Below are 20,986 nucleotides of genomic sequence, written 5' to 3'. Positions count from 1 at the left end.
GTGAAACGTTGCAAACGTGGACGCCACTTGGGAGGGAAACACCGGAGGGGACGGGGGACCCTCGTCCGGAGAACTGGACAGTTGTTTTTAGCGCAGAAACACTCGTGTTAACGGTACGACCAACTACAGATCAGCATTAGTTTACCACGGACTGATAAACGTGTTTGGAGTCACTTTTATAAATAAACCGACTGTACATGTAAAAATAGATCCCTGGAGTGAGTGTTGTTGTTGTTGCTACAGTATTTCTAGATACTTGTCCGTCCACCAGGGACCGGCGTCTCTGGGCTGGACCTGCCGGGTCCGAGTGCAGGACCGGCGGCGGTGCACAGTGATGCATTGTGGGAGTTTCCTGTTAGTAACTGGAGACGCGGCGAGGGTCTCGCCTGCGTCAAACACATTCTAACCTTTCACCCCCCTGACTTTCTCAGAGTATCAACTGTACCACACTCGTCTGACTGGAATACTTTAAAGGTTTGTGTACAACTTCCTTCAGGTCCAGGATGAACTGGTTTCATCAGAGTGAAGTTCCTTCTCTTCAATATAGTTTAAGCACTGAAGAGTCTGGAAATAAATGAAAGTGCTGAAGAAATACTGAACACCCTCCGTCCTCCGTCCTCCGTCCTCCGTAGTGGTGGTTATTGGGAAGGACCTCACGATACGATACGCATAACGATACTTGAGCCACGATACAATACAATATTGCGATATCCCGATTATGCGATATATACATATATATACATATACATATAATATACATTATGCGATAATACATCGCGATATTCAAAATAGTTCACCGAAAAATTTAAAAATGGATTACACATCTTAAAATCCAAGTTGTACATATGTACATCAGATGATAGTGATAATTCATTGGACAGACTGAGTCAAAACAATGTAATTCAAACTTTCCATTTTAATTATGCAACATATTTGCATGAAAAAACACACAATGAAAGTGCAGTGTGCATTATTCTTAGATACAAAATACTCAAAATAAAATGCAGTGTCTCACTCACACTGAAATTGAAATCACAAAAATAAAGTGCAACTAGGGGTGGGCAAAAATATTGATACGGCAATATATCGCGATACATACGTTGAATATCGATATCGTATCGGGAGACTATGTATCGGGATATATTGCCGTATCAATATTTTTGCCCACCTCTAGTCCTCCGTCCTCAGAATTAGAAGCCAGTTTATTTGTCCAAGTCGGGTCAGACAAGACATGGAATTTGACTCGGTTATTTTAGCTCACTCTACAGCAGTGGTTCCCAAACTTTTTTTGCCAGGCCCCCCTTTTGTACGTAACAGAGCAGAGCCTGCTCTGCAAAAATGTCAGCTTCAGACCCCGTCCACACGTAGCCGGGTATCTGCTAAACCGGAGATATTTTCCTACGTTTGGACCTTCATCCACATGAAAACACAAATAAACGAATGTTTAAAAAAACTCTGGGCAAAGTGAAGATTTTTGAAAACTCTGTTTATGCGTGTAGACCTGGTGTAAACAGAGACAACCGGAGTTTTGCGTTTTCAAACGTCACATTATGCGCCAAAACAACAACAAATCTGTTCTGACGTGCGACCTTTGTTCACTACAGAACTACAGATGATCCAGCATCTGTTCTCCAAGCTATTTATTAAATAAATGGTCTCTGCTCTTGACCACCGTTTACTGCGTTACACCGACGCAGAGCCTACGCCGTAGGGTACGCGGCGATGCGCACCGTACGCCGTAGGGTACGGCGTACCCTACGGCGTACCCTACGGCGTAGGGCTGCGTCGATTTAACGCGGCAGCTCTGTGGCGGGACACGGGGGGACTCGGGCTCGTTAACTGCGGCTTACCGAGAAGGAGACGCGCCTGCCGGGGAAGCTGCGCCGCGGAGGCGCAGCTTCCCCGGCAGGCGCAGATGATCTACAGCAGTGTTTCTCAATCCTGGTCCTCGAGTACCATTGTCCTGCATGTTTTAGATGTTACCCTGCTTCAGCACACCGTGATACAAGTACCTGTGTCATCAACAGAACTGTGCAGACCTTGGTGACAAGCTAATGAGGACCTTTAATTAGAATCAGGTGTGTTGGTGCAGGGAAACATCTAAAACATGCAGGACAGGGAACACGAGGACCAGGATTGAGAAGCACTGATCTACAGATTTAGAATGCTTATGAATGTGGTCGAAAACGCAGATCTTCGGTTATGTGTGGAAGGGGTTTTTTTTTTTTAAACGATGTAATGTGGATACAAATTATTTTATAAACGGAGTGGGGGGGGAATATTCGGTTTTAAAAATACCCGGCTACGTGTGGACGGGGTCTAAAACCTGAGGTTCACTTTCCCCTCCTGCTGTTTTTTATTCGGTTCGTCATTGTTTCATCTCCCCAACGTAAGGACCAGAAGGACCTGACTCCTATAACCAATCAAAGCAAAAGTAAGACAGAGGGAGCGACTTTGAGCTCGAGTGACAGCTTCTTTCCCAAAGCTGTGAACATTCTGAACCAACAAGCTACCTCATACTGTGCAATATTCTTTCACTCATTTATGTGCAATATTCTCTCATTCACAAAACCACTGAAACATATCTGCACCCAGATATTGTTGTAAACCTGTGAAGCGCAGTGAAACACTAACCCTTTGTTTTCCAGCTCCGAGGCGCTCTGCTCTTTTTATATATTTACAAGCAGGGCACTTTAATTGTTTGTTTTACTTTTTATGGCGTCATATTTCCGTCCCGGATTCTTGGGATTCTGACACCCGGCTGAAGGGCTTTTCAAGTGTCTCAAATGTCACATAGCAGCCGTCGCTGGTTCCCCTCGTCTCCACCCCCGTCCATCCCCGGCTGCACACCGAGCTCTCAGCTCTTATCACCGGCCTCTCAGCCGTCTGACGTCCACCCCGGGGTGGGGGGGCTGGTCTTTAACCGCCCACCACCAATGAGGGAGGGGGGTGGGGGGGGGACATCCACTGCCAATCCAGGAAGCATGAACACACGGAGGCACACGTACTGCAAATTTTATTGGTCTTTGTAGATTTGACTTCTTATTTACCTATTCAATTTAATCAACCCATTTAATTAAGATTTCCTGCAAAATGCAATAGCTTAAAACATTTATCTTATTTTACTCTGTTTACATAGCAATGCTAAGGATAATTCAATAGCATTTAATAGAGCGGTGTAATAACGTATAAATAATAAAAATCAAAAAATAGTCTGATAGACTGAATATACAACACATGACTTATTTTGGAAAACAAAGAACCAACTTGACTATGACTATGCTATGTAAAATGTGAATTAACTTTTATTAGTAACTTTGGTAAGTTTAAGATTTCAATTCATAAATAACATCGATGGAGGGGGGCCCAAAAATCCCAGTCTGCCTAGTGTAGTCCTTTTATTTAATCCGGCTCTGGTGGGGGGGGCTGCTCTTTAACCATCCACCCCGGGGTTTGGGGGGCGGCTCTTTAACCGCCCACCACCCCTGGGTGGGCGGGCTGGTCTTTAACCGCCCACCACCCTGGGGTTTGGGGGGGCGGCTCTTTAACCGCCCACCACCCCTGGGTGGGCGGGCTGGTCTCTAACCGCCCACCACCCCGGGGTGGGGGGGGCTTTAACTGGGTGGGCTGCTCTTTAACTGCTATTCTTATGGCTCAAATCTGAGCGGAGAGATTGATGATCTCCCTCCTCCTCTATTCTTCTCGCCGTCACTCGGTCCGGCAGCATGAAGCTGATCCGGTACAGAGGAACCAGAGACCAGTTCCTGCCGGTCCTAAAGGAGCCAGAGACTGGTTCCTGCCAGAGACTAGTTCCTGCCAGTCCTAGTGGAACCAGAGACTAGGTCCTGCCGGTCCAGAGGAGCCAGAGATTAGTTCCTGCCGGTCCAGACCAGTTCCTGCCGGTCCAGACCAGTTCCTGCCGGTCCAGAGACCAGTTCCTGCAGGTCCTAGAGGAGCCAGAGACCAGTTCCTGCCGGTCCAGAGACCAGTTCCTGCCGGTCCAGAGACCAGTTCTTGCCGGTCCAGAGACCAGTTCCTGCCGTCATGAACCCGAGCCTCGTCAACTCGTTGGCCAAGGTTTACGATGCAAACCCTCTCCACGCCCAGAAGTTGGCCGGGAGGAAGTTCTCGCTGGGCGGCTTGGCCTCATCGGCCTCCTGCTGCTCCCATGATGCCTTGCTCCGCGGCTCGGCCTCCTGCTCCCATGATGCCTCGCTGCGCGGCGTGGAGAGCAGGATGGACTCGCTGAGCTCCCAGATGGAGGTGCTGCTGGGGATGCAGCAGACGGTCCTGGCCCGGCTGGACGGCCTGGCGATGGATGTGCGCGGCGTGGGCCGGGACGTGGCCTCCCTGCGGGAGGAGGGCTGCGGCGGCGCTAAAGCTAGGCGGGAATCTGGAGGCCCCAGAGGCCCCGGAGGCCCCGGAGCCCTGGAAACCCTGTGCAAGGACATGCTGGGCTCCATGGAGACGGCCGGCCAGCGCATGGACAGCCAGGGCCGGCGGCTGGAAGGGGTGGAGAAGCTGCTGGAGGGCAGCCAGCAGGTGCTCAGCTTCATCAGCAGCCAGCAAGTGCTCAGCTTCATCGGGGAGCTGCTGAAGAGCTCCAGGCTGCTGGAGCTCTTAGTCAGGCAGCCGGGGAACGGCAGGAAGGTGAGACGCTCACATCTAATCTGCTAAAAGAGATGCTTTTTTAGTGCCACGTGGCAGTTGCCACGAGGCATTCACCTCCACTGCTATGTAATAGCAATGGAGGAGAGATGCCGAGGCATCTAATGTTATCCTACAGGTTTTCTATTCATTTTCCGGCCAGATTTCGGTTCGCTACTCCTCCTACAGATTTCAGAGGACCCAGGAGAGTCATATATCAAAACGTGTGTCTCAATCGGGAATAGTGTGCTATGACTTTTGGTGTTGAAATTCCCATTTTTCCCAAAGTTATTTCCAAAAAAACGTCCAAAAAACCCCATTCAAAGTGGATGGGAGGTCGGAAAAAAAACAAAAAAACCTTTTTTTCTGAGTCACCTAGCTCTCTCATACCTCAAACTTCAAACCTCAAAACGGAGAAAAACTTATCTTCTCTCCAAAACAGTTTTTTCCTGATGTAAAATGAAGATGTAAAATCTTGTGAGCACACAAGCGAGGACTGGAAATCACTTTTTCGTCAAATCTAGAGTGCGGAATGTCTGTTGCTAGAGTGGGAGACGCAGTAAAAAATAACCCAAATTTTTATTTGTAACTCGAGCTCACGGCCAAACCGTAAAAAGGAGACAAATAATTTTTTGTCAGAATGTAGACATAGGTGTTGGGATTCATAAAATGTGACTTTGACAGGCGGGGTATGCACAAAATTTAAACGGGGGGAGGGGAGGGGGCGAGAGCCGCGCCAATACCTGTCTCAGTCCCCATTGACTGTAATGTAATCAAACGTTTTCTTCAAAAGAATCTCACTCTGTCTTCGCACTGAGCTTACTCCCTCATTTTAAGGAATATCTGAATAACATTAAGATTGTCAGAATCTGCTGGGTTCTGTGTCTCTCACGATGTTTTCGTTTTTTGGCTACGAGCTACGGTTTGATCACAAATCGGATTGATTTGACACCAGGGAGGTTCTTATCGCCGTGGAAACCGGAAGTCAGCTGTTGACTCATCGCTTCAGCCAGAACTGGTCACATTACTCATTCAGTCAAGTCTTCACATAGGCTGCGTCCGAAATTGCACACTTCCACCCTAATGAGCAGCAAAATGAGTATGCAAGATTTTATTGCGTCCGAAACATTAGTACATACTCAATAGTATGTACTATCCATACTCATTCTGGAGACATTTATTAATGTAATAATATTATATAATGTCATCTTGTTTAAGCCAGAATAAACGGGAAAGAGCAGAGCGGTGCTGCTACTGCTGCTGTTACCATGGTAACAGCTGCTACTGCTGCTGTTACACGTCACTTCCTCCCAACGGCAGGAAGTGACGTCCTAATTAATGCTACTACTGATATTTGCTCAAAAGTGTGCCAAACTTATGTATACTTTTTAGTATATAGCCTACTGTTTAGTACGGCATCTGGGATGCACCGATAGAGAGTTGTGGGTGGTGTCATCTGACTCGGTTTTGACTCATTCACCTTAATTGGTGCAAATTAGCCCCGCCTCTTCTTCTGATTGGTCGATATGTGATAGTTCCTATTTTCTGGCATAACTTTTGAATGGTTTAACATAAAGACTCGTGGGTGGTGTCATCGGACTCGGTATTGAGTACTTGACCGTCATTGGCATGAATTGGCCCCGCCCCTTCTTCTGATTGGTCGATATTTGATGGTCCCTAATTTCTGCCATAATCTGACATAGAGAGTTGTGGGTGGTGTCATCGGACTTAGTTTTAAGTCCTTCACCTTTATTGCTGAGAAATGCAGCAATGTATAGCAGCCCCCCGTGACACTCTCTAAATTTCTGCAAGGACATTTTCTAGTATTTTCTTCTCGTAGTTTCGCAGTTGCAGATCAAAGCTGGTGAAAGCTGCAGCTGAAAGAGTCTAAAACATACGACGGAGTATTAGGGCCAAACTAAGACAAAAAAAAATACGAGAATAAAGTCATAACATAATGAGAATAAAGTCGTAATATTACGAGAATAAAGTCATAACATTACGAGAATAAAGTCGTAACATTACGAGAATAAAGTGGTAATTTATGAGAACTCTAACAGGAAGAGCATCTTCTCAATGTGTTAAAATGTTGAATATTGAGCATCTTGTGAAGTTATATTTATATATTTATAATATATTTAATATTACGACTTTATTCTCGTAATATTACCACTTTATTCTCAAAATATTACGACTTTATTCTCGTAATATCACGACTTTATTTTCATATCATTATGACTTTATTTTCGGAATTTAAATTTTTTTTTTCTTAGTTTGGCCCTAATACTCCGTTGTAAAAACACCTAAAACCTCCTCCTGTAATAACTAACAACAACAAGACCTGGTGTTTGTGCTTCACCCTCCTCCTGCTGTACTAGTACATGCAGTTCCAGTAATGTTAAGTAGTTTATCCTTCATGGAAGATTGTGGGGCTCTGAGGTGTAAAAGACGAGAGTCAGCCCTGTTAGTTATCTCCCGTTGGTTATCTCCCCCCAGGTCTTTATCGGGGGGGGGGGGGGGGGGGGCGCCGCTGTGCAGCCTGTTCTGAGCAGAGGACTCCATGATGAATCCATCATGGAGTCCTCATACATTTATTCTTATTCTTTGTTTCATTAATTGTCAATCTATGTGACAATGTATCGAATGCTGCACTCCATTTTTATGCAGATGATACTGTTGTGCAAACCCTTGAATTCTTGCAGTCTGGTTTTGATGTTGTTCAGTCCTGTCTGACTCGGATTAGACTGCTACTAAACGCAGGTAAATCAAAAGTGATGGTATTTTCAAACGCCAAACGGTTACTATTGAACATTCCTAAAGTATTAACTGCTCATGGAATTGAACTTGTTGAAAGAACATGCGCTGAAAAAAAAATCCTGTTCCGTTTGATGGGGATATTCCGTTTGGCGTTTACATGCCAAAATACGCGGCACGGTGGCTTAGTGGTTAGCACTGTTGCCTCACAGCAAGAAGGTCCCCGGTTGGACTCCCAGGCCCGGCAGGGGTCTTTCTGTGTGGAGTTTGCATGTTCTCCCCGTGCTTGCGTGGGTTTTCTCCGGGTACTCCAGCTTCCTCCCACAGTCCAAAAACATGCATATTAGGTTAATTGGTGATTCTAAATTGCCCGTAGGTGTGAGTGTGGTTGTGAGCATGGTTTGTGTGTCTATATGTGTCCCTGTGATGGACTGGTGACCTGTCCAGGGTGTAACCCCTGCCTCTCACCTAAAATAAGCTGGGATAGGCTCCAGCAGACCCCCGTGACTCCGCAAGGGATAAAGCGGGTAAGATAATGGATGGATGGATGGATGAACAAATATTCGGGTTAGAAAAGGAGTAACCCAGGGCTCATATTCAGGTTTTTAAAATCCAGAATATGAGCAAATTCCAGTTATTCAAAGGGGTTATTGGTGTTTACATGGTCGTGTAACCGGGTTATTGCTAATATTCCGGTTAGAAAAGGGTTATTGATGCTGGAAACACAGTCAATATGATTAACTCCAGTAGCCAGGAGGAAGCTGACGCTTGATGTTAAGCTGCCTGACTTCTCCTTGTACCAGTAATGAGAATGTCTTGTGTCTCATTGTTCCCGCTGCATAGTTGGAGTGCAGAAACACATTTCTCCAACACATCAGCAGAAACACATTTCTCCAACACATCAGCAGAAACACATTTCTCCAACACGTGCGGTCGACGTTAGGAAAACAAGGCCGGACTCAGAGTCGGGCCTCCGAACTGGAATCAAGTCTTTTGTGTTCAGGGCTTTGGCCCGACGTGCTGTTGCCTCAGATTCTGTTCCTGTAAATCAGGGATTGTCAACCGGTGGTCCGCGGCCCTCTGGTGGTCTGTGGCGGTATTGCAGGTGGTCCGTGAAATTGTAAATGGAAAACAATAATAATTAAAAAAATATATATTTATTCTTTAGACTCAATGTATTTATTATTGTGAATAATTTACCCACCCAAATTATGTCAAATAAGTGAGAGTGAACTTTGTAATATTATAAACCCTCTTGGCTCCTATTGTTCTTTTTTCATTGACTGTTTTTGTTTTTTTGTTTTTTTTTTTATAGCAAAAGGTGCAAACAAAAATATACACTGATGCAAATAAACAGCCTATATACGCCCATACACTTATTTAAAAGTAAGGTGCAAAATAAAACAAACATCCCCAAAAGCAGTTGGTCCCCGAGTTGCTTCTTGGTTATAATGGTGGGACTGGGACTAAACCAGTTAAAACCTCTGGTGTAGATCGTAACTCGTGTCTGATGATGGATCTTCTCTTCTTCTCTCGTCTTCAAGGGAAAGGATGACAAAGATAGAGCCAAGCAGAGCGCGAAGGGCGGCAAGACCCAGAAAAAGAGGAAACCTCAGGACTCGTCAGGTACATGAACACATGAACACATGAACACACGAACACACGAACACACGAACACACGAACACACAAACACATGAACACATGAACACACGAACACACGAACACACAAACACATGAACACATGAACACACAAACACATGAACACATGAACACACAAACACATGAACACATGAACACACGAACACACGAACACACGAACACACGAACACACGAACACACGAACATACGAACACATGAACATATGAACACATGAACACACGAACACACGAACACACGAACACACGAACACACGAACACACGAACACATGAACACACGAACACACGAACACACGAACACATGAACATATGAACACATGAACACACGAACACAGGAACACACGAACACATGAACACACGAACAGACGAACCCACGAACACATGAACACACGAACACACGAACACACGAACACACGAACACACGAACACACGAACAAACGAACACACGAACACAGGAACGCACGAACACACGAACACACGAACAAACGAACACACGAACACAGGAACGCACGAACGCACGAACGCACGAACGCACGAACGCACGAACGCACGAACGCACGAACGCACGAACGCACGAACGCACGAACGCACGAACGCACGAACACATGAACACATGAACACATGAACATATGAACACATGAACACACGAACACATGAACAAACGAACACATGAACACACGAACACACGAACGCCTTCGCTCTTAGGAGGTTAGCTTGCATGTAGACGTTGTTGTTGTTGGACAGTTTCTGTTGTTGAAGAATATTATCAAATCCAGTTGAGAGTCCGCTGTGGTGTAGAGAGTTTTAGTCTGTGGTGTATTTAGTTTTAGTCTGTGGTGTAGAGAGTTTTAGTCTGTGGTGTAGAGAGTTTTAGTCTGTGGTGTATTTAGTTTTAGTCTGTGGTGTAGAGAGTTTTAGTCTGTGGTGTAGAGAGTTTTAGTCTGTGATGTAGAGAGTTTTAGTCTGTGGTGTAGAGAGTTTTAGTCTGTGGTGTAGAGAGTTTTAGTCTGTGGTGTAGAGAGTTTTAGTCTGTGGTGTATTTAGTTTTAGTCTGTGGTGTATTTAGTTTTAGTCTGTGGTGTATTTAGTTTTAGTCTGTGGTGTATTTAGTTTTAGTCTGTGGTGTATTTAGTTTTAGTCTGTGGTGTAGAGAGTTTTAGTCTGTGGTGTAGAGAGTTTTAGTCTGTGGTGTAGAGAGTTTTAGTCTGTGGTGTAGAGAGTTTTAGTCTGTGGTGTAGAGAGTTTTAGTCTGTGGTGTAGAGAGTTTTAGTCTGTGGTGTAGAGAGTTTTAGTCAGTGGTGTAGAGAGTTTTAGTCTGTGGTGTAGAGAGTTTTAGTCTGTGGTGTAGAGAGTTTTAGTCTGTGATGTAGAGAGTTTTAGTCTGTGGTGTAGAGAGTTTTAGTCTGTGGTGTAGAGAGTTTTAGTCTGTGGTGTAGAGAGTTTTAGTCTGTGGTGTAGAGAGTTTTAGTCTGTGGTGTAGAGAGTTTTAGTCTGTGGTGTAGAGAGTTTTAGTCTGTGATGTAGAGAGTTTTAGTCTGTGGTGTAGAGAGTTTTAGTCTGTGGTGTAGAGAGTTTTAGTCTGTGGTGTAGAGAGTTTTAGTCTGTGGTGTAGAGAGTTTTAGTCTGTGGTGTATTTAGTTTTAGTCTGTGGTGTAGAGAGTTTTAGTCTGTGGTGTAGAGAGTTTTAGTCTGTGGTGGAGAGAGTTTTAGTCTGTGGTGTATTTAGTTTTAGTCTGTGGTGTAGAGAGTTTTAGTCTGTGGTGTAGAGAGTTTTAGTCTGTGGTGTAGAGAGTTTTAGTCTGTGGTGTAGAGAGTTTTAGTCTGTGGTGTAGAGAGTTTTAGTCTGTGGTGTAGAGAGTTTTAGTCTGTGGTGTAGAGAGTTTAACCCTTATTCCTGTCTTCTTCCCACCCAGACTCTTCTTCTTCTCTGAATGAGCCGGTGCTGCAGCAGCAGGTGGAGAAGCTCAACCGGCAGAACCTCCATCTGTCCCAGGCGAGCGCCGAGGCCGACGCCCGGCCGGGTGACGCCGGAGCCGCCGGGGAACGAATCCTTCGCCAGGTCTCCGAGTCCCGGCCGGACCAGAAGGAGAAAGACGGAGGGCAGAGCTTCGTCCTCACGGAGCCGGAGGAAGACGAGGATGCCGGTTCTGCCCGGAGCGGAAGATCGGAGGACGATACGAAGACGCGGCACAAAGAAAAGGCGGGAAAAGACTCAGACTCGGTTACGGGCGTCAGTTCTGCTCTGGTTCCTCCAGAAAGGTAATTCCAACCAGAACAACCGTCAGTGTCACGTGTCCATCAAACATTTCTTCATGAAGGAAAACATTATTTTTAACCAGAATGAAAGATGTCAAGGAAGAGAAAATAAGTATAACTTAAAAGGAACAGAGATATTTAAAAAAATAAAAAAATTCAGGACAAAATTAATGGATCGTTGTGTTTCTGTAAAAGGTATAAGTTTATGGAACAATCTGGATACAGAAGCCGAAGAATGCAAATCAAACATTACATTTAAAAGAATAATAAAAGCCAGTCGACCTCTCACCACTATTTTCCATGGTATCAACACGGAAAGTGGTATAATTCCGTGTGTGCACCAAGGATATTGTACCATGCAAAGTCAAAGGGATCCGTGGTCGTGATATATACACGGATTATGACATTATTATTATTTATATATTATTCTTTATTATAGTGGCTAAATTATGCGTTTTTGTCGGTACTGTTTGTTACTGTCAGTTGTAAAAGCATGTTTTTAACGCTGTTTTAGCATTGTTTTATTGAGGTTATGGAATTATACCACTTTCCGTGTTGGTACCACGGAAAATAATGGTGAGAGGTCGAGGTCTTTTAATGAATGAAATAAAGAATAGTATTGTGTGTTTCTCTGCAAAGCTCGGAGGAGGCCGGCGACTCGGCGGCGTCGAGCAAACGGCGAGTGGCGGAAGACGACGTGAAGGACGACCTGAAGAAGAGCCGAGTGGGAGACGGACAGACGGACAGAGAACCGGAGGAGGCCCAGGCCGACGCCGAGGGGGACGCCGAGGACGACGTGAAGGAGTTCCTGATAGGTGAGACAGGTGGAGGATACTCCATGGCGGCGTTGAGACGAGTGATTAATGTTGAAATACAATTTCAAGAATAAAGTCGAAATTTCGTGAATAAAGTCGAAATTTTGCATTTTTCAGTTTTCGACTTTTTTCTCAACATTTCGACTTTTTTCTCGACATTTCGACTTTTTTCTCAACATTTCGACTTTTTCTCAACATTTCGACTTTTTTCTCAACATTTTGACATGAGATTTTTTGACTAAAAATTAGTCATTTTAACTAGAAATAAGAAAAATATTCCTGGTAAGATTTTGAGTTTTTGTAGTGTAGTCCTTCAAGTTTAGCTAGAGTTTCCAGGAGCGGTGAATGTTTTCTGCGATCTTTCTTCCTGAGTAAAGACGTGATCTTTGTTTCCAGGAGCGGTGAATGTTTCTGTTCCTGAGTAAAGACGTGATCTTGTTTCCCCCAGACTCGACTCCTCCAGCTCTGGCTCCCTTCGATCATTGCATCGTGACGCCCAAACCCCATCAGATCTCGTCCTACTACACCATCGACAGGGAGGAGGTTCTGGGCGGGTGAGTGGCCGTCGTTAGCGCCGCCGTTAGTGCTGCTGTTAGCGCTGCCGTTAGCACCGCCGTTAGCGCCGTCGTTAGCACCGTTAACGTCGCCGTTAGTGCTGCCGTTAGCGTCGCCGTTAGTGCTGCCATTAGTGCTGCCGTTAGCGCTGCCGTTAGCGCTGCCGTTAGCGCCACCGTTAGCGCCACTGTTAGCGCCGCCGCTGGGCCGTTCCTGCATGTAGCACCTATAATGTAATAATTTCCTATAATGTAATAATTTCCTGAAAATGTAATAAAATTTACACTTAACTCAATCGAAAAAGGTAATAAAACCCAATAATGTAATAAATTCACCAATAATGTAATAAAATATCCTGACAGATATTGTAATAACATTTTTACCGATAATGTAATACCTTATTACATTATTCGGAATTTATTACATTTTCAGGTGGGTCTTTTTTTTTTTTTTTTCCCAAAACTCATAATGTAATACTTGACAGATAATGTAATATATATGTTCATTTTCAGTCCAGGGTTCTACATTTTGTGTTTTAAGAATCTAAGAATGTTTTATACGCTGGATTTGAAACACCAGAATGATTATTGGGTTAAATTGCAGACTTTGAGTTCCATGTAATAAATTAAACTATCTGAAAACGGATGCGTATGCGTAAAGGCGCATTGACTGACTTGATCAACACGTTGTTAAAGTTTAGTGTTCATAGTTAGCAGGATGTGAGTGAGACTGCATTTGAAAAAGTTCATATTTTCTTGACCACTCAGATCAGCTCCATAAACTTCTGTGATGAGTATTTTCTGGGCGTGTTGGTTGATACTCTAGTTCAGTTCTGTGACTCGTAACCTTGCCGTACCTTAGTAAGACTGAATTGACGCCACTGGTTTCAGAAGTGGTTCCCGGTCGGCCGTGTTTGACCCGTTTGTTGGGCCCGTCTGCTTGTCTTCCACCAGGGGGCGCTTCGGCCAGGTCCACAAGTGCGTGGAGAACTCGTCGGGCCTGATTCTGGCCGCCAAGATCATCAAGGCCCGGAGCCAGAAAGAGAAGGTACGCAGTACCGTGAAAAAATACACAAACTGCTGACAATAATCTTTGCGTACAGAGGGTCTCGAACCCTTGACCTCTCACACCAAAGACGGCGACGCTACCGCTCAGCCATGACTCAGCTCCGTCTTATTGACTGACTGAGCGAGGAGAAACAAACATAGTGATATAATCTAACCGAGTCCTGACCTGTTTTTTTGTCATTTTTAAAATATTTGTACGATATAAATATTAGTAAAACCCCAGTGTTTGTGCGTTTGTTTCACGCGTGTGTTCTGCAGGACGTGGTGAGGAACGAGATCCAGGTGATGAACCAGCTGAGCCACGCCAACCTGATCCAGCTGTACGCCGCCTTCGAGTCCCGGCACGACGTCATCCTGGTCATGGAGTAGTAAGTTACCACGGCAACCTCATCCTGGTCATGGAGTAGTAAGTTACCACGGCAACCTCACCGGGGGGGGGGGCGTTACCACGGCAACCTCATCCTGGTGATGGAGTAGTAAGTTACCACGGCAACCTCACGGGGGGGGGGCGTTACCACGGAAACCTCACGGGGGGGGGGGGGGGGGGCGTTACCACGGCAACCTCACGGGGGGGGGGGGGGGGACGCTACCACGGCAACCTCACGGGGGGGGGGCGTTACCACGGCAACCTCATCCTGGTCATGGAGTAGTAAGTCCTTGGGGGGGGGGGCGTTTCGTCGAAGTTTCAAGAAAAAAGTCAAAATCTTGAGAGAAAAGTTGAAATGTCGGGTTAAAAAGGAAAGGAAAAAATAAGAAAAAAAGAAGAAAAAAAAGAAAAAATAAGAAAAAAAAATTAGAGAAAAAAAGCAAAAAGAAAAGAAAAAAAGGAAAAAAAAAAGGTCAAACATTTTTGAAAAAGCTCCAGGAGCCACTAGGGCGGCGCTAAAGGCTCCGTATCTCAGGTGGTAGAGTTACCACGGCAACCTCATCCTGGTGATGGAGTAGTAAGTCCTGGGGGGGGCGTTACCACGGCAACGTTACTGAGCGGGTCTCTCTCTCCCGCAGGGTGGAGGGGGGGGGGGGGCGTTACCACGGCAACGTTACTGAGCGGGTCTCTCTCTCCCGCAGGGTGGAGGGGGGGGGGGGGCGTTACCACGGCGACGTTAGTTACTGACCGCTGTGTCTCTCCCGCAGCGTGGAGGGGGGGGGGCGTTACCACGGCAACGTTACTGACCGGGTCTCTCTCTCCCGCAGCGTGGAGGGGGGCGAGCTGTTCGACCGCATCATCGACGAGAACTACAACCTGACGGAGCTGGACACGGTGCTGTTCGTGCGGCAGATCTGCGAGGGTTTGCAGTACATGCACAAGATGTACATCCTGCACCTGGACCTCAAGGTGAGCCCGGTGCTCCGGTCACATGCACAAGATGTACATCCTGCACCTGGACCTCAAGGTGAGCCCGGTGCTCCGGTCACATGCACAAGATGTACATCCTGCACCTGGACCTCAAGGTGAGCCCGGTGCTCCGGTCTCTCCACGCCGACCAGTTTGGTTCGGAATTCTTTATTCAGGCCCCGTCTACACGGAGGGATTTTTATAAACGTAGAGGGGAAATATCCGTTTTTGAGAAATTTTGAGAAAAAAGACGTAATTTTGTGAAAAAAGACGAAATTTTGAGAAAAAAGTTGAAATTTTAAGAAGAAAGTCGAAATTTTGAGAAAAAAGTCGAAATCTTGAGAAAAGATTCGAAATTATGAAAAAAAAGTTGATTTTTTTTTCAGAAAAAAGTCGAAAGTTTGAGAAAAAAGTGGAAATTTGGAGAAAAAAGTCGAAATTTGGAGAAAAAAGTCGAAATTTTATGAAAAAAGAGGAAATGTCGAGAAAAAAGTTGAAATGTCGAGAAAAAAGTCGAAATCTTGAAAGAAAAGTCGAAATTTCGAGAAAAAAAGTTGAAATGTCGGGTTAAAAAGGAAAGGAAAAAGGAAGAAAAAAAGAAGAAAAAAAAAGAGAAAAAAGGAAAAAAAGAGAAAAAAGCAAAAAGAAAAGAAAAAAAGGGAAAAAAAAGGTCAAACATTTTTGAAAAAGCTCCAGGAGCCACTAGGGCGGCGCTTGAGATCCCCGGTGTAAATGATGGTATTTTTCAAAACGTAGACGGGGAAATATCTGTTTTTGTAAATACTCTGTGTACGTGGAGCCCCAAACTCCCACACAATACCATGTATAAGGTAGTGTTAGTGATCGTCATCCATCATCCTCCTTTCACCAGCGTTGACCCGTGACGAGGCCTGACACGCCGTCGCCGTCTGAAAGGCAAACGTCTCGTCTCTCGGTGTGAGGGATTTATGGCCTGAAAGGTTTCAGTCCAGGGGAAAAGTCTCACAGCAAACTATTCAAATAATGTCTTTCTATTGTAATAATGTCTGTCTTACCTTCCCACGTCAAACCTGACGGCGGGTATTGTCCCCCCGAGGAAAGAGAGGCGGGGAAACTGGTGAAACTGGTGAAACTGGAACAGTCCTAAAGGACCTAAAGGACCTGGGACTGGGAGACACGACAGCAGCGTCGTGTTTTTCTGTAGAAATATAAAGCCGTCAAGTTCTGTTCTGTTCACACAAGCTCCCTGAGCAAACTGAGGACTACTGTGAGCAACATCAGATATGCACGCTTTATTTTTAAATAAGTCATTTGGTCCACTTAAAAAAAGACAAAAATCTGAAAAATGGGATGTGTAGATGTTATACAGTATGTGAGAGTCCTGCTTTGGCCATAGTAAAAAATATTCGTCTTATTTCTAGTTAAAATGTCTCATTTTAGTAAAAAAATCTCATTACACTTAAAACAAGACTAATCACTGGAAAAAACAACAATTTTCACCTGTTTCAAGTAGATTTTCACTTAAAATAAGTAGAAAAATCTGCCAGTGGAACAAGATTTTTTTGCTTGTAATGAGAAGATAAATCTTGTCCCACTGGCAGATTTTTCTACTTATTTCAAGTGAACATGTACTTGAAACAGGTGAAAATTGTTAAATAAGTTATTTTTCTGGTGATGACTCTAAATGTTGAAATAGCAGTAAAACCACATTCATTGATGAAATGACATAAGGGATGGAAAGGAGGGATGGCAGTTTTACAGGGGGGATGATTTGGACCGTTTTTATTTCAGGGGGGGATGATTTGGACCGTTTTTATTTCAGGGGGGGATGATTTGGACCGTTTTTATTTCAGGGGGGGATGATTTGGACCGTTTTTATTTCAGGGGGGATGATTTGGACCGTTTTTATTTCAGGGGGGGATGATTTGGACCGTTTTTATTTCAGGGGGGGATGATTTGGACCGTTTTTATTTCAGGGGGAGATGATTTGGACCGTTTTTATTTCAGGGGGGGATGATTTGGACCGTTTTTATTTCAGGGGGGGATGATTTGGACCGTTTTTATTTCAGGGGGAGATGATTTGGACCGTTTTTATTTCAGGGGGGATGATTTGGACCGTTTTTATTTCAGGGGGGATGATTTGGACCGTTTTTATTTCAGGGGGGATGATTTGGACCACCGGTAAGGAGTACCCCCACTTCTCAATATTAGCCTCTGGCGTACCGGGACCTTTTACGGTGTACCAGGTCTGGGGGTTGCTCGTTGCCTCAGCCTGCAATAAAACAGATCATTCATGATACTTTCTCATCTCCTAATAATACAATGTCAGTGTTGTACATGAGACAACAATATTGACAAATGTATGGATTTCACGCTGTGATCGGTGCAGGGGTGCACTGCAAAAACTCAAAATCTTACCAGGAATATTTGTCTTATTTCTAGTTAAAATGTCTCATTTTTAGTCAAAAAATCTCATTACACTTAAAACAAGAGTCATCACCAGAAAAATAACTTGTTATTTGACAATTTTCACCTGTGTCAAGTAAATTTTCACTTGAAATAAGTAGGAAAATCTGCCAGTGGAACAAGATTTATCTTCTTATTACAAGCAAAAAAATCTTGTTCCACTGGCAGATTTTTCTACTTATTTCAAGTGAAAATCTACCTGAAACAGGTGAAAATTGTTGTTTTTTCCAGTGATGAGTCTTGTTTTAAGTGTAATGAGATTTTTTTACTAAAAATGAGATATTTGAACTAGAAATAAGACAAATATTCTTAAGATTTGGAGTTTTTGCAGTGTGTCTGACCCGTCCCTCTACGCCTGTTTTCTCTCCGAAAGTGTCTGAAATTCCGGCATTTCTGCTCCTTCCCACGTCAAACCTGACGGCGGGTATTGTCCCCCCGAGGAAAGAGAGGCGGGGAAACTGGGGAAACTGGTGAAACTGGTGAAACTGGAACAGTCCTAAAGGACCTAAAGGACCTGGGACTGGGAGACACGACAGCAGCGTCGTGTTTTTCTGTACAAATATAAAGCCGTCAAGTTCTGTTCTGTTCACACAAGCTCCCTGAGCAAACTGAGGACTACTGTGAGCAACATCAGATATGCACGCTTTATTTTTAAATAAGTCATTTGGTCCACTTAAAATAAGACAAAAATCTGAGAAATGGGATGTGTAGATGTTATACAGTATGTGAGAGTCCTGCTTTGGCCATAGTAAAAAATATTCGTCTTATTTCTAGTTAAAATGTCTCATTTTAGTAAAAGAAAATCTTATTACACTTAAAACAAGACTCATCACTGGGAAAAACAGTTTTCACCTGTTTCAAGTAGATTTTCACTTGAAATAAGTAGAAAAATCTGAAGATTTTTTTGCTTGTAATGAGAAGATAAATCTTGTCCCACTGGCAGATTTTTCTACTTATTTCAAGTGAAAATTTACTTGAAACCGGTGAAAATTGTCAAATAAGTTATTTTTCTGGTGATGACTCTAAATGTTGAAATAGCAGTAAAACCACATTCATTGATGAAATGACATAAGGGATGGAAAGGAGGGATGGCAGTTTTACAGGGGGGATGATTTGGACCGTTTTTATTTCAGGGGGGATGATTTGGACCGTTTTTATTTCAGGGGGGATGATTTGGACCGTTTTTATTTCAGGGGGGATGATTTGGACCGTTTTTATTTCAGGGGGGGATGATTTGGACCGTTTTTATTTCAGGGGGGATGATTTGGACCGTTTTTATTTCAGGGGGGATGATTTGGACCGTTTTTATTTCAGGGGGGATGATTTGGACCGTTTTTATTTCAGGGGGGGATGATTTGGACCGTTTTTATTTCAGGGGGGGATGATTTGGACCGTTTTTATTTCAGGGGGGATGATTTGGACCGTTTTTATTTCAGGGGGGGATGATTTGGACCGTTTTTATTTCAGGGGGGGATGATTTGGACCGTTTTTATTTCAGGGGGATGATTTGGACCGTTTTTATTTCAGGGGGGGATGATTCTGACCGTTTTTATTTCAGGGGGGATGATTTGGACCGTTTTTATTTCAGGGGGGGATGATTTGGACCGTTTTTATTTCAGGGGGGATGATTTGGACCGTTTTTATTTCAGGGGGGGATGATTTGGACCGTTTTTATTTCAGGGGGGGATGATTTGGACCGTTTTTATTTCAGGGGGGGATGATTTGGACCGTTTTTATTTCAGGGGGGGATGATTTGGACCGTTTTTATTTCAGGGGGGGATGATTTGGACAGTTTTTATTTCAGGGGGGGGATGATTTGGACCGTTTTTATTTCAGAGGGGATGATTTGGACCGTTTTTATTTCAGGGGGGATGATTTGGACCGTTTTTATTTCAGGGGGGATGATTTGGACCGTTTTTATTTCAGGGGGGGATGATTTGGACCGTTTTTATTTCAGAGGGGATGATTTGGACCGTTTTTATTTCAGGGGGGATGATTTGGACCGTTTTTATTTCAGGGGATGATTTGGACCGTTTTTATTTCAGGGGGGGATGATTTGGACCGTTTTTATTTCAGGGGGGGATGATTTGGACCGTTTTTATTTCAGGGGGGGATGATTTGGACCGTTTTTATTTCAGGGGGGGTGATTTGGACCGTTTTTATTTCAGGGGGGATGATTTGGACCGTTTTTATTTCAGGGGGGATGATTTGGACCGTTTTTATTTCAGGGGGGATGATTTGGACCGTTTTTATTTCAGGGGGGGATGATTTGGACCGTTTTTATTTCAGGGGGGGATGATTTGGACCGTTTTTATTTCAGGGGGGATGATTTGGACCGTTTTTATTTCAGGGGGGATGATTTGGACCGTTTTTATTTCAGGGGGGATGATTTGGACCGTTTTTATTTCAGGGGGGGATGATTTGGACCATTTTTATTTCAGGGGGGATGATTTGGACCGTTTTTATTTCAGGGGGGATGATTTGGACCGTTTTTATTTCAGGGGGGGATGATTTGGACCGTTTTTATTTCAGGGGGGATGATTTGGACCCAGTCCTAAATGACCTAAAGGACCTGGGACTGGGAGACACGACAGCAGCGTCGTGTTTTTCTGTACAAATATAAAGCCGTCAAGTTCTGTTCTGTTCACACAAGCTCCCTGAGCAAACTGAGGACTACTGTGAGCAACATCAGATATGCACGCTTTATTTTTAAATAAGTCATTTGGTCCACTTAAAATAAGACAAAAATCTGAAAAATGGGATGTGTAGATGTTATACAGTATGTGAGAGTCCTGCTTTGGCCATAGTAAAAAATATTCGTCTTATTTCTAGTTAAAATGTCTCATTTTAGTAAAAGAAAATCTTATTACACTTAAAACAAGACTCATCACTGGGAAAAACAGTTTTCACCTGTTTCAAGTAGATTTTCACTTGAAATAAGTAGAAAAATCTGCCAGTGGAACAAGATTTTTTTGCTTGTAATGAGAAGATAAATCTTGTCCCACTGGCAGATTTTTCTACTTATTTCAAGTGAAAATTTACTTGAAACCGGTGAAAATTGTTAAATAAGTTATTTTTCTGGTGTTATTTTTCTGGTGATGACTCTAAATGTTGAAATAGCAGTAAAACCACATTCATTGATGAAATGACATAAGGGATGGAAAGGAGGGATGGCAGTTTTACAGGGGGGATGATTTGGACCGTTTTTATTTCAGGGGGGGATGATTTGGACCGTTTTTATTTCAGGGGGGATGATTTGGACCGTTTTTATTTCAGGGGGGGATGATTTGGACCGTTTTTATTTCAGGGGGGATGATATGGACCGTTTTTATTTCAGGGGGGGGGATGATTTGGACCGTTTTTATTTCAGGGGGGGATGATTTGGACCGTTTTTATTTCAGGGGGGGGGATGATTTGGACCGTTTTTATTTCAGGGGGGATGATTTGGACCGTT

At 44.1% G+C, this 20,986-nt stretch overlaps 1 protein-coding gene across 3 annotated transcripts in view; it reads left to right on the top strand.

Annotated features, from left to right (window-relative positions):
• The window catches only part of LOC133458717 (myosin light chain kinase 3-like), an 86,760-nt gene that overhangs the window by 49,433 nt on the left and 16,341 nt on the right, over positions 1 to 20,986 (top strand). For 2 of the 3 annotated variants that reach the window (XM_061738910.1, XM_061738908.1), the window contains 7 exons: positions 8,946 to 9,027; positions 10,972 to 11,317; positions 11,954 to 12,129; positions 12,578 to 12,683; positions 13,638 to 13,731; positions 14,010 to 14,119; positions 14,946 to 15,087. In XM_061738910.1, the coding sequence (XP_061594894.1) occupies positions 8,946 to 9,027; positions 10,972 to 11,317; positions 11,954 to 12,129; positions 12,578 to 12,683; positions 13,638 to 13,731; positions 14,010 to 14,119; positions 14,946 to 15,087 (1,056 nt within the window). Of the gene's footprint in view, positions 1 to 3,664; positions 4,651 to 8,945; positions 9,028 to 10,971; positions 11,318 to 11,953; positions 12,130 to 12,577; positions 12,684 to 13,637; positions 13,732 to 14,009; positions 14,120 to 14,945; positions 15,088 to 20,986 lie in introns of those variants that run through there. The other variant, XM_061738907.1, reaches the window with a different exon arrangement.

This window comes from Cololabis saira, chromosome 13, assembly GCF_033807715.1.
Source record: "Cololabis saira isolate AMF1-May2022 chromosome 13, fColSai1.1, whole genome shotgun sequence".
NCBI lineage: Eukaryota > Metazoa > Chordata > Actinopteri > Beloniformes > Belonidae > Cololabis > Cololabis saira.
This window is presented reverse-complemented; position numbering and strand designations above follow the sequence as displayed.